The sequence below is a fragment of the Nuphar pumila genome, chromosome 13 (assembly GCF_984573655.1).
Source record: "Nuphar pumila chromosome 13, dmNupPumi1.hap1.1, whole genome shotgun sequence".
Taxonomy (NCBI): Eukaryota; Viridiplantae; Streptophyta; class Magnoliopsida; order Nymphaeales; family Nymphaeaceae; genus Nuphar; species Nuphar pumila.
Genome location: NC_143261.1, coordinates 20010510 through 20024286, shown reverse-complemented (window position 1 = coordinate 20024286; position 13777 = coordinate 20010510). Strand labels below are relative to the sequence as shown.

The 13777-nt window shown below is 41.4% G+C and overlaps 1 protein-coding gene across 2 annotated transcripts in view; it reads left to right on the top strand.

The window, feature by feature from the left end:
* Nucleotides 1-719: 719 nt before the first annotated feature.
* LOC149818010 (Phosphoglycerate mutase family protein) overlaps nucleotides 720-13777 on the top strand; it is a 98337-nt gene continuing 85279 nt past the window's right edge. Inside the window, exons 1-2 of one of the 2 annotated variants that reach the window (XM_089985884.1) lie at nucleotides 720-854; nucleotides 4371-4451. In XM_089985884.1, the coding sequence (XP_089842010.1) occupies nucleotides 759-854; nucleotides 4371-4451 (177 nt within the window). In that variant the 5' untranslated portion in view covers nucleotides 720-758. The remainder of the gene's footprint in view (nucleotides 855-4370; nucleotides 4452-13777) is intronic. The other variant, XM_089985885.1, reaches the window with a different exon arrangement.

Sequence of the window (13777 nt, the reverse complement as noted above, 5' to 3'; positions counted from 1 at the left end):
TGGAGGACATAAAACGGGGATGAAGGTTAAAATCAAAACCCGTGTGGGGATAGACTTACCATTTCTTCCATCCAGCCTTGTCCCGATCCCTCAGCCCCCAATCCTTCTTTAGAGATGGCAGTGGATCGAGGGGAAACAGGGCCCCACCCTGCTTTGCCCCGTTTGGATAGAAAATGGAGGTGAGGATGGAGGTTAAAATCAAAACCGGTGCCATGAAAGAAACAGAGATGAAAGGCGGCAGGATTTTGAGAAGGGGCAGGAGTGGAGACCTTGTCCCCCGCCCCGCCCCGCCCCGTCCTGCCCCGATCCACTGCCATCCGTTGCTGAGTCAGCGATCAGGTCTTCCTGCCGAACAACGAGGTCATTTTAGTTACTTTGTTTGAGAAAATTGGAACGATAAATGGAAAGAGAAAAGGAAAGAGCCACTTGACCGCGCGACTCGGTATCAAACAAAAGGAAAATGATGTCATGATATGAGCTTGAAAAACAAGTGCTAATTGTTGCACAATGCCACCTGTAACGTACATGTCTTTTTCTTCAAACCTCTGCGCTCTGAGGTCCAACTATACGTTTTTTTCGTACAGCTGGAAACAAATAAGCCGGGGAGCTTGATTTTTGAGTTTCATCCTTAATCAACTCATCACTGCTCCCAGAAACAACAGTCTACTCACCGGCGTTTACCCAGGAGGATAAACAAGAAGGCACTCATATTTTAACGGATTCGAAGAGGAAGAGCAGAGAAGGGAAAAGGAGAGAAGATGGGGTCGCAACCATTCGCCTTGCGCAATAAGTACTGGGTGTTGAGGCACGGTCGCAGCATCCCCAACGAGAGAGGGCTCATCGTCTCTTCTCTGGTTCGTCCTCCCTCCTCTTCCTCCCTTTTACCCATGCAATGCAACCCTTGCATGTCTTTTTTTTTTTTTTATTTCTTTCGATAGTCATGTGCATATTGAACATTAATGAACGTGTGGAAAGAGATTCTTGGATACCCATTTCGTGATTTTCTTAATCTTTGTTGTTTTACTAATCAAGATGGTGGAATTCTTGCTTTTTTTTTTTCTGAATCAAGATGATGTAGTTCTGCTTAAGTATCTGCGTATATTTTTTTTTGTTTCTGAATCCCTAAATGTTACTTGAGATTGATACTGTTTTTTGGCAATAATGTGAGAAATCCATAAGGTTTTTACGGAGTTTGTTACAGATTTTGAAGAAGGATGGGTTTAGTTTCATGAGTTTTCGACATTAATGCATGCCAGACCAAGTTAATATTATCCATTGAGAAAATACTAAAACAACACAACTAGAATGTAAAAGGCAGAAATGCATTGCGAAAATTACACTTGGTCCTGGCTTATAGAAATTACAAATGAATGTCTGGCATGTAAGGAAGATCCTGTCATATTAGGGATCATGACAACAAAATTGGTTAATTGAGTTGGAAATCTGGATGCTAACTGTCCGGATGTATGCGTTAAAAATTGCAGTTCACCATGAAAAGGGTGATGGCTTGTAGGAGGTGCAAATGCATCTCCGGTATACGAGGAAGATCATGTTGTTGTAGGTAAATCCCGGCACAATTGGTTTATTGACTTAGAAATCTGGATCTCGATTGTCCAGGAAAATTGATATTGAAAATGATACTATGATTTCAAGCAGCTATTTTCTTACTTGATAGCCAAGATTGATGAGAAGTAACCTGTCCATTAGAGGAAGAATGTTACACGAATATAAGAGATCTGGGGCAAAAATTTCAAACAAGAAAATTAACAACTTTGGACATTTATCTTTACACAAAAAAGGTCACTGTTAACATAAAGATGTTAAAACCAAGTGAAGATGAGGTTAGCTGATATATAGATATGGACTAGAAGCAGATGAGTTGAATGATTCCTCTAGCCCCTACCACAAGTAACTTCTTTTTACACATCCCTGCTTGGAATTTGCTTGATTCAAGTAGCATATTTCTGCATCAGATGTAAAAGGATAACTTCTTTACAGTTTTCATGAGCGTCTTCTGCGCTTAGCTTGGAAGAAAAGAAAAGAGCAAAGGAGTCATTAGTGCTACTTGGTGAGCTGACTTGATCCTGATATATGGTGGGTGCATCTATTATCCAAGTTTACTATAAAGAGATTCAAGATGTTGATTGTAGGTGTAACACAGGCATTTGCATGTCCATTGGCTATCAAGCGAAAAAAAGAATAAGACGTGGATTCATTAGTCATGGTTAAGATTGCAATAAGGCATTGTCTGACCCTACATCTGTGGACGCTAACAGATGACCACATCCAAGGAACTAATAACTGTAAATCAGCACATAATACAGGCTAATCCAGGTATACTGGATTAGCTATAAGTGTTTAACTACAGATATACGGGTATGGATGTTAATCAGAAAAATCTGGGCCTATCAAATGGTTTCAAGTTTTAAGCAATCTGGTTGAGTCCACTAAAAACACCTCTCTCTCTCTCTCTTGGTTCCAACTCCCATCAGCATGGTCTCAAATCAGATTTAGAGCTAAATCTGACAGGATCTTAGAAAAATGATCTGATCAGGTCCCAGCCCTGGCCTGTATAAGTGATAGTTGAGCCTTGACAGGCATAGAAAAATACCTGCCTAATCATCAACTGGCTGATACAGGTACTCTGAAGTGCACTTTGACCTACCCTTGCCGTACCCTAATGTATATGCACATATAATCAACAATAGAATCACAATGTACACCTTTGTTTTTTTGTTGAGAAAGAACCAAGGAAATGCACTATGAAAAAATCAGGCTGAAAAGGCACCTTCCTAAGAGTTTTACACGTATGGTGCAAAACATAGAAACGGAGTACAAAAGTGGCTATAAAACTATAATTATGAATGAGGGCAGTCCTGGATGATCCCATCCATCCCAAATCAATGTTCTTCCATATTTCACTAGCAAGACACAAGTTCAAGTTTGGATTCTAAGAATATCATGTAAGGATCCAAATTCTTCTCAAGCATTCTGTTATATTCCAGCCATACATATGACTCTTCTAGACCTTTGATCCTTACACATCAAGCCATTATAGCTTGTCTAAGAGCTGTAATTCCATAATGCTCCATTTTCCAAGCCAACAATGCCAATATCTAGAGGTTATATAAAAGGGGTAAAACCAAGACAAATGAATTGTCGTTTCCTCCGCCACCACATACTATAGATGTTTTGATCTAACTGCATGTCGAGCGCTTAAGTGTAAGTTCACTCATTCCTTCCCCATCCAAGTGGAGAGCTTCGTATGCTAGAAACTCTTAAATACAATATTCCATTTTGTCCACCACTAGCTCTTCTCTTGGTTGTGCAAGGAGAATTCCTGATGGTGCTACTACGCTCCCAGAACACCAATGGGCATTACATTAAAAAAAACCAGGTTAAGTACTGTACTTCACTTTGATGTGGAAACATAACAATGGGTTTATTGTCCTCATGATATTCTGTTTATCAAATTTTTGCTTGTTTTTATAGAAATCAGTTCTTGGAGCATTTGATTCCCATGCATGGATAAGTTTTTATAATGTTTTAATCCATAGATTGGAAGGTTCATGTAGGAAGACACAATGAAAAAAGGAAAATTGTTATGGACGGAGTAGATCCTTCGAATGATGAAGTATCTAAGAGATTCACTTAAAAAAATGGGATCAATCCCCCATTGCGTATTGGTACTTATCAGGTATAAAATAAATCTGCTTCTCTTTGTTCCTGCAAACAGAACGGAATCATTCCATTAATACTATCACCAGTGGCATGTAATATTGAAACATCAGTTTGGAAGAGATGATGGATGTGGGGTTTCATTTTGGTCATGGTACTAGGAATTGGAATCCTAGAATGGCACCTTACATCTTTGCAAAGCATAAAGGTATTCATATTACAAATCTTACGAGAACTGCTCATTTTTTTATCAGAAGCCTGTGATTTAGTTTTTTATGCAGCAAGTAGAGGATAACACTTCTTAATAGTTAGTACACATACAATACAACAACATAGCTAAAAGCTTCCTAAGTTGCCAATCTAAATATCCAGGTAACTTTTGAATGCTTATGCTCAATAATTCAGCTCAATTGAAATCAGGTTATAATAGAAAATAACATGGAAGTCAAGGAACATCATGAATTATAAATTATTTTCATCATCAGTTTACATCATGTGCATGCATGATAAATATTTCTGTGGCATTGACATCACGGACTTTCAATTATTAAATGATGTAGACATTCCTGAATTCCTCGTTGGCATTGATCTTCTGGACTTCCAATTTTAATATCAAATAGAACATGCAAATCTTTTCAGATTTATGGACCCAATCCTTTTCTTCATTTAATTACTGGAAAACATGTTGACAGGCTAATGGTAAGCTATTGGAATATGGACTGGCACCTGAAGGAGTTCAGCAAGCAAGATCTGCCGGGGAGTCATTCCTTATGGTACTATATTCTATAAAAGTAGATATCTGCTACTTTAGTATCTCTTTGATTCTTTTTGGTTATTAACCATACATGTTTCCATGATGTGTGTGATAGAGGTGCTGAAAGTTTCTGTCCATATTCTATTTATATGATACTTTTTTTCTTGTGAGGATGACACATAATGTAAGCTAGATGACTTTAACTAAAGATACTACAACCTGGGCGTGGATTAAGTGTAAGGTTCTTTGCATAGAAGACCTTCCAAGGGATTCTGAGTGCAATACATTGTCAACACGAATACCATCCAAAAGAAAACAGGTTAATGGTTCCTCGCATGGATGGTTCCAAAAGTCTTTGCAATGCCATTCAAACTCCAGATAAATGATGTTACAACAACAACAACAACAACAACTACGCCTTCATCCCAAAACAATTGGGGTCAGCGATATGAACCAAAAAAGAAATTCATTTTGGGTCTTCCACATGAATCCTTTTCCTCCAATCATTTCTATCCAACGCCATGTCCTCAGTGAGGTTCAAAGCATTCATATCCTTTCCTATCATCTCCATCCAAGTCTTCCTAGGCCTACCCCGACCTCTTTTGACTAATATATTTTCCCATTTCTCCAACCTTCTAACTGGAGCATCATTAGGCCTTCGCCGAATATGTCCAAACCACCGTAAACGATTCTCTCGCATCTTATTTTCAATGGGTGCAACACCTACCTTCTTACGTATCTCTTCGTTCTGAATCTTATCTTTTATTGTATTTCCACACATCCATCTAAGCATCCGCATCTCAGCTACACTCATTTTTTGAATATGATGTCTCTTGGCAGCCCAACATTCCGTACCATATAGTAAAGCGGGTCTAATAGTCGTCCTATAAAACTTTCCCTTCAACCGCAATGGCATTCTACGATCGCACAGCACTCCAGTAGCACTTTTCCATTTCATCCACCCAACCTTTATCCTATGATTTACATCTCCATCAATTTCTCCATACTTTTGAATGATGGATCCCAAATATTTGAAATAATCATTCACCGGTATATCTTGCTCACCAAGCTTCACTACACTCCCATCACTACTTCGTTGCTTACTAAACCGACATTCCATATATTCAGTCTTACTCTTACTCAACTTAAAACCTCTAGCTTCCAATGTCTGTCTCCATAATTCTAACTTAGCATTAACCCCAGCTCTAGACTCATCAATCAAAACAATATCATCAGCAAACAACATACACCACGGTACATTTTCTTGAATTGATCTCGTAAGCTCATCCATCACTATTGCAAATAGGAAAGGGCTTAAAGCAGATCCTTGATGTAACCCAACCGTTATCGGGAAATTGGTTGTCACCCCTCCACAAGTGCGGACATTGGTTACTACTCCTTCATACATATCTTTAATTATACTAATGTACTTGAGAGAAACACCTTTCTTCATCATTGTCCACCAGAGAACGTCTCTAGGTACTCTATCGTATGCCTTCTCTAAATCAATAAAAACCATATGCAAATCTTTGTTCCTCTCTCTATATCTTTCAATAAGTTGTCTAAGAAGATGTATAGCTTCCATAGTTGATCTTCCAGGCATAAAACCAAATTGATTCTCCGATATCATGACAACCTTCCTCAACCTAGACTCAATCACCCTCTCCCAAAGTTTCATAGTATGACTCATGAGTTTTATACCACGATAGTTTGTGCAATCTTGTATAAGATAAATGATGTTAGTCATGTAAAAATAAACAGCCATGATTTGTACAAGTATGTTGGTTTTGGGTTGCGTTTGTCTTGACAAATTTCATGGTTTCATGTAGCCTTGGGCCTAATGTGGGGCAGATGGTAGACATACTTAAGCACAAAATTCGTGTATATGCTTCTTCATGCTCTGGAGTTTGTGTGATAAGACATTATTATTGGTGTTGGAAAGTCAAAAGTGAATGTAACTCAATATGAATAAATTATGCTAAGGATTGGAACATTGCAATAATATAAACAAACATTATCAAAGAGAACAAAATTGTTTATTATGGCTGGAGTAAATAGGGAAAAACATACCTCGATGGAGCATAGGAATAAATCCTCTAATTGAAATTCCAAGGATAATTTGATAAAAAAATCTTTACAAAGGGAACATTCCTAGTAAAATCAGGAATCCTAGGGCATTAAGAGAGTATTCGCAACAAGGTTTAAAATAATAAAAAATTCAAAATTACAACTCATGCTACTAAAACACATTAAGAATAGATAATACAGAGTATGATAGTAAAGTAACACCAAAATTACCAAAGTATTCCTTGAAGCAGTTATGTTAGAATTTGCAAAAATAAGCTCTTCTTTGCAATATTTCCTCAAGTTACACATCCTATTTTAATATGGAAAAGATACCTTTTAGAAACAGATGTTCCATTCTTGATAAACCCTTAGTGAATATATTTGCCACCTGATTCTTTGAGACCTCTATCTCTGACTTCTGTGCCCTTACCTCATGCTGCACCCTAGATGACATGACTATTGAACAAAGAGGAGAACGCTATATCGGCATGGACAAGCTCGATAAATTTCTCTTATTCAATACATTAATACAACCAATTACTTTCTCCATTTTGTTCCTTGGAGTGTTAGAATATGTGTATATTTGTACATACATACACATATATGTATTGTTTTGTAATAGGCAATACCCATCAGGGGTATTTTGGTCATTTTAGAGTCATGTAATAGGTTGTACCCATTAGGGCACAACAGTCTTTTGTATTTATTATTAATTTTGTTTTTTATGTTTTTGTATTTTAAGGGTATTTTTCCCTGATATCATTCTCAGGTCAATCCCATGATGTTTCCACCAAACCTTTACAAAATAAATGGTTTTTGACCTCAACACTTGGTCATGATGATCAACGTTCTCCATCGGTCTTTATTCAAATGTAAAGTCCCCTCGAATGTCCACATCATCATAGTGAATGACGTGTGACAGGTCGTGAATGTACTTCCTCAGCATGAACACGTGAACAACATTATGAATCTGAGCGTACTGAGGAGGTAACACCACACGATAAGCTGCTTCTCCAATTCGTTCCAAGATCTCGAACGGTCTAACGTATCTAGGACTTAACTTCCCTTTTTTCCCAAACCGGAAAACGCTCTTTGTCGGGGATACCTTAATGAAAACCATCTCACCAATCGCTTAGATAAGCTCTCTTTGGCGTCTATCGGTGTAGTTCTTCTGTCGACTCTGAGCGGTACAAAGTCGTTCCCGAATCATTTGCATCTGCTGAGTATAGTGTTGCAGAACTATAGGTTCCTTAAGCCTTCGTTTGCCGACCTCATCCCAATAGACAGGTGATCGGCAAGGCCTCCCATACAACGCTTCGTATGGAGCAGGGTTACCGGAAGCGCCTAGCTAAAAGGGGAAGCGCGGAACGTCGCGCTTCCGAAGCGTGGGGGGGAAGTGTCCCCCTTTTTTGGGAAGCGCGTTTCCCTTTAATGGGGGACGCGTTTCCCTTTAATGGGGGACGCGCTTCCCTTTAATGGGAAGCGCGCTTCCCCCACGCTTCCCCCTCGCTTCCCCTGTTTTTTTCAAATTTTTTGTATTTTTTATTTTTTATTTTTATTTTTTTCGCTTCCCCCTCGCTTCCGAGACGCTTCCTAGGTCGCTTCCGAGACGCTTCCTAGGTCGCTTCCGAGACACTTCCCGAATCGCTCCTAAGTGGTCCCACGCTTCCCCGCTTCCTAAAATTTTGAAAGTGCCTCGCTTCCCGCTCCCGCTTCCCGTATCGCTTCCCGCTCCCGCTTCCTCAACTGGCAACCATGGTATGGAGCCATCCTGATGCTAGCGTAGTAACTATTGTTATACGCAAACTCTGCCAAACTAATATGAGAATCTCATTCTCCCTTCCAGTCCATCATACAAGCTCGAATCATGTCTTTCAGGGTCTGAATCGTATGTTCAGACTGTCCGTCAGTTTGAGTTTGAAAAGCGGTACTGAACTTCAACTTTATGCCCAAAGCTAGCTGAAGCTGCCTCCAAAACCTCGAAGTGAATCTCGGATCACGATCCGAGATAATTGAGATCGGAACACCATACAGTCTCACAATCTCTCTAACATAGAGATCTGCCAGCCTATCCAACGACTGGCTGAGACTGATAGGTAGAAAGTGAGCAGACTTGGTGAGTCTATCGACGATTACCTAAATCGCGTCATGCCTCTTCCGCGTCTTCGGTAGACCGACTATGAAGTCTATGGTGATATCCTCCCACTTTCATAGTGGGATTTCCATCTGTTGCATGACCCCCACCGGGTCTTTGGTGCTCGATCTTGATTTGTTGGCACATTAAACATTTTGAGGCGTACTCAACCACCTCTCGCCTTATACCGTTCCACTAATAACTCTGTTGTAGGTCCTTGAACTTCTTCGTGCCACCGGGATGAATAGTATACCTAGACTTGTGAGCTTTTGCAAGAATTTCGTCCTTCAAGATCGGGTCATCTGGAACTCAAAGGCGCTCCTTCAGCCATATACTTCCATCCTCCTTCAGACGAAAAGGAGTATCGGCTAACAACGCTTGAGCCTTCAGCTTCTCGTAGCATGCGTCCATCTTTTGTCCACTGATGATCCTAGCCAGTAGCTCAGGTTGAGCTACTAGATTGGACAAATCGATTGAACCTTGCGTGATCACGAAAGGCTCCCATGTGGCTAGGTCTTCAATCAACTTCTATCCAACAAAAAGGCGTTAATCGAAACTTCAGGTGTCTTGCGGCTGAGGGTGTCAGCCACGACATTCACCTTTCCTGGGTGGTAGGAGAGGGTGAAGTTGTAATCCTTGAGGAATTCGAGCCAATGCCGCTGTCTCATGTGCAATTCCTTCTGCAAAAATAAATACTTAAGGCTTATGATCGGTGAATGCCTCAAACTGCTCTCCATACAAGTAGTGTCACCATATCTTCAATGCGAACACAACCGCGATTAACTCTAAATCATGAGTTGGATAGTTCTTCTGATGAATTTTAAGTTGTCGAGAGGCGTAAGTGATCACTTTCCTATTCTGCATCAACACGACCCCTAAGCCTGACCTAGAGGCGTCAGTATAGATCACGAATCCACCTTTATCAGAAGGTAAGGCCAAAATCAAAGCACTCGTAAGTCGCTCCTTCAATAACTGGAAACTCACCTCGCACTTCTCGTTCCACACGAATCTAGCCTCTTTCTTCAGCAACTTTGTCAGAGGTAACACAATCTTAGAAAAATCCTGGATAAATCTTCTGTAGTATCCAACTAATCTGAGGAAACTCCTGATATCACGTGCGTTCTTCGGTTGCTGCCAACTGAGTACAACCTCTACCTTTGCAGGGTCCACAGACACTCCTTCCTTAGAAATAATGTATTCCAAAAATATAACTTCTTCGAGTCAGAATTCACATTTAGAGAACTTGGTATACAAACGTTCTTTTCGCAGGGTCTTCAACATGATGATTAGGTGTTCTCGATGTTGTTCCTGACTTTCTGAGTACACCAGGATGTCATCGATGGATACGATCACGAAGGTATCCAAAAATGGCTTGAACACCCTACTCATTAAGTCCATGAAAGCTGCAGGGGCATTGGTAAGTCTGAAAGGCATGACCGTGAACTCATAATACCCGTATCTGGTCCGAAAGGACGTCTTAGGAATATTATCTTCTCTAATTCTGAGTTAATGGTATCCAGACCTAAGGTCGATCTTCGAGAAAACTGTAGCCTTCTGTAACTGATCGAACAGATCCTCGATACGCGGCAACAAGTACTTGTTCTTTATTGTGGCCTAGTTGAGCATCCGATAATCGATGCACAATCACAAGGACATATCCTTCTTCTTCACGAATAGTACATGAGCTCCTCAGGGATATACGCTGGGGCCAATAAACCCCTGATCCAACAACTGCTTTTTGAGCTCCTTGAGCTCGACTGGCACCATCTTGTATGGTGCTTTAGAGATTGGCGTTGTACCCGGTAGCAATTCAATGCTGAATTCTACCTCACGAGGCGGTAGAAGTCCAGGTAGTTCCTTGGAAAACACATCGGGATAGTCGCAAACCACATCCAACTCACTGATGGGAATAGCCATCAGATCCGATTGGATGACACTAACTAGAAAGGCCAATGCATCCTTTCGACAAGTAGTTTTGCGCCTTCAGCGCCGAGATCATCTGACTTGCTTGCACAGGTATGGGAATTTTGAATTTCACTCTCGAAAAGCCTGGCGGTGATAAAACGAACTTGCCATCACAGCAAAAGATCTTGGCATGATACTTGTGCAACCAATCCATGCCTAGGATGATGTCAAATTTTGTCATTTCAAGCAGGATGGCACAAGCAGGCAAGTGTCGCTCCGCCACAACTACGTCCAACTCTGGTATGTATGTGGCGCAAACCGTGTTCTTCCTAATAGGATTATACACATATAAAGCATTGTCAAGTGTTTTTACAACTATATGTAATTGTTCTACAATTTTTTTCGAAACAAACGAGTGTGTGGCCACAATCAAAGAGTGTAAAAGTTGCTTGACCAACAAGAATGATACCTTGTACAAGATCCCCTTTGGTCATTTGCTTGACCGTGGCTGCGTAAACTCAACTCGGCTCCTTCTTAACATCGCTTGATTGCGCCCGTTGCTGCTGCTGAGGTGGTCGAGGAGGCTGAGGTACGCCACCGTTCGCTTGAGGTCATCCGTTGCTTTCTTGTGGCAGTTACGTATAAAGTGGCCCATCTTACCACAATAGAGACATCCGCCAGTCTTCTGCAGACAGGGTTGTCTGCTATTGGGCCTCTTGCACTTGGGGCAACTATCTCCAAAAGGCTGCTTGGGCGGTGGGTGGCCCTGTTGTCGTTGGCGCTTCACTGGAGGAAACTGCTTCTTTCCTCGGCCGCCAGAGTGGATCATCTTCTGATCACTACCTATCGCAAGTGGCTTCTTCGCCTTAGCGCTCTTTGAACGCTTCCAATCCTCGTTTAGTAGGGTGGCTGCCGCTACAGTCGCAAAAAAAGTCACGGGCCACGGGCATGCTGGTGAGGACCCAGTGCCTGAATCCTTCCTTCAATCTACGAATGAACTTCCCAGCCCGCTCGTGGTCATCCCCGAACAAGTTGGGATAGTAGCGCTCCAACCGTTGGAATTTGGCGATATACTCGCCCAGACTCAAGTTGCCTTGACACAACTCCAGAAATTTCACCTTCTTCTTTTCCCTCGCATGAGGAGAAAAGTAGTTTCCTAGGAAAGCCCTCCCAAGGAATCACCTCAGCACCCGGGAACTGCACTTCCCGAGTCGTGTCCCACCATTCGCGTGCATCGTCCTTTAGTCGGAAGGACCCGAACATCATCTTCTTATCGTCGGGGACATACAAAACTTGGAACACTCGTTTCACCTCCTTGACCCAACTCTCCGCCATGTCACGGTCAACCTTGCCTGTGAAGGTCGGAGGGTCGAGCTTCAGAAACTTTTTATAAGTGGCGGTTGGTGTACTCTTAGTAAGGGAAACCTGGTCTCGCTGTGGACGAACCTGGTTCCGAATCGCCTCTGCCAGGGAGTTTAGGGTATCCATCACGAATCCCCTCTGCTCGACCACTCATTAGCCATGTTATTGCTCGTGCTTCCCGTCATCCTTGAAAAATAGTCAAGAGTAAGGGTCAATATGTCGTGGAAACACAAGAAAAACATAAGTCTTTATTAAGAAAGTCGTTAATTTCAAATCCAACAGTGCTGGTACATAAGCAAAAATATTTTATTCAGCAACGATATGGAAGTTCGCAGACTCTATCAAAACTTGGCAGGTGCTACCTCCCCTCAGGGACGACTAGAATACTGCCTAAGATATTCCCTTTTATTGCATATGCGCCTGAATCTGCACTTAGGGGTGCAGGGAGGTGACTCCTCGTAGGAGGTCATCTGCCCGTAGAGGGGCATTGCTGGTGTATATTTTGGTGAGCCGAAACCATAACTTGATGAATCTGCAGGCACGTATGTGGGTGATACACCGCCCGTTGGGTCTACTGGAGGTAGTGGCTGCTTGCCTGCAGCCGAAGTTGCAATCTCGTGGCCGTGCTCTGCCTTGAAGAGACAAGCATCCATGGCGTGCCCTGAGTTTCCGCAGAATACACACTTCTCTGCTATATCAGGGGGACTGTATTATCCTAATGACTCTTGTGGTGTCTGCTGGTGCACCAGAACATGCGAAAGCGCGAATCCACCTTCTCGGGCATAAACTTCAGCGCACGTCGCTGCCAAGGGTATCTGGTAGGCGGCTGGTAGTGGAAAGCCCTGATCATCCGTAAAGGTGGGTAGGGGTGAGTGGTTAACCCCGTAACCAGCTCCGAACATCCCATGTCCATCCCTTTATGTGAAGGAGCCCCTCCCCCTTACAAAGCGGCACCACAACCTACGCGCGCCCCTACCGTGACTACCCCTAGGACCAGCGAACAGATCAATCTTTTGAACCATACTACAAACAGAAACAAGAATACAATTTAATCTAAACATGCTATAAAATATCAAAGACTTACAACGTGATGGGATGCTCAATGGTCAAGATTCACTTCTTTCTAAACCGACTCTGATACCAAGTTGTAATGCCCCAAAATTTCAACTTGTGATTTCGAAAACATTGATGAAAAACCTTTTAAAGATTAAAATTTTTACTTTTAAAATCAACAGCGCAAACAATTTAGAAAGGAGCACAAGTTAACAAATTATGGGTACGTTAGCTATAAAATCATCCATAAAATAGTTACTCGGAGTAAGTGCAGAATAAAACCATATCTTATTAATAGAATTTTGCAGTTTATTACAAAATGAGCATTTTTCTCACAACTCAAATAATCTAAAGAAAACTCAAAACTCAGAGTCAAGATGCCAACATAAAGAAGGAAAATCTCGAGCCATGTTGCATCGCGCCATCGGCCACCTGTAAAGTCATACTCGTTACCTCCCTATGAAATGGGTCAGTTTCATAACAAACTAGTAGGTGCACGAATATATTATGTAGAACAAATAAAATAGGGCATCATAGGATAAACAATTCATTTCATTGACAATAGTAATTAAAATGCGAAATTGAAATACTAGTAAGTAAATCTATTCTAGCATGTGCCACATATGCAAAGAACTACTGTATTAAAAGAGATATTCATTAGAAGACATAAACAACATCGTAAGCAGTATGAATCTCATTAATCTACACTTATTGTAAACATGTTATTCTTTAAGTTTTGATATTAACTGGCCTGTGGGTATGCACAAACACGAAACGTAGAAACAACCGAGACCGATCCAGGGTTTATTATGTTAAGTGTTTTT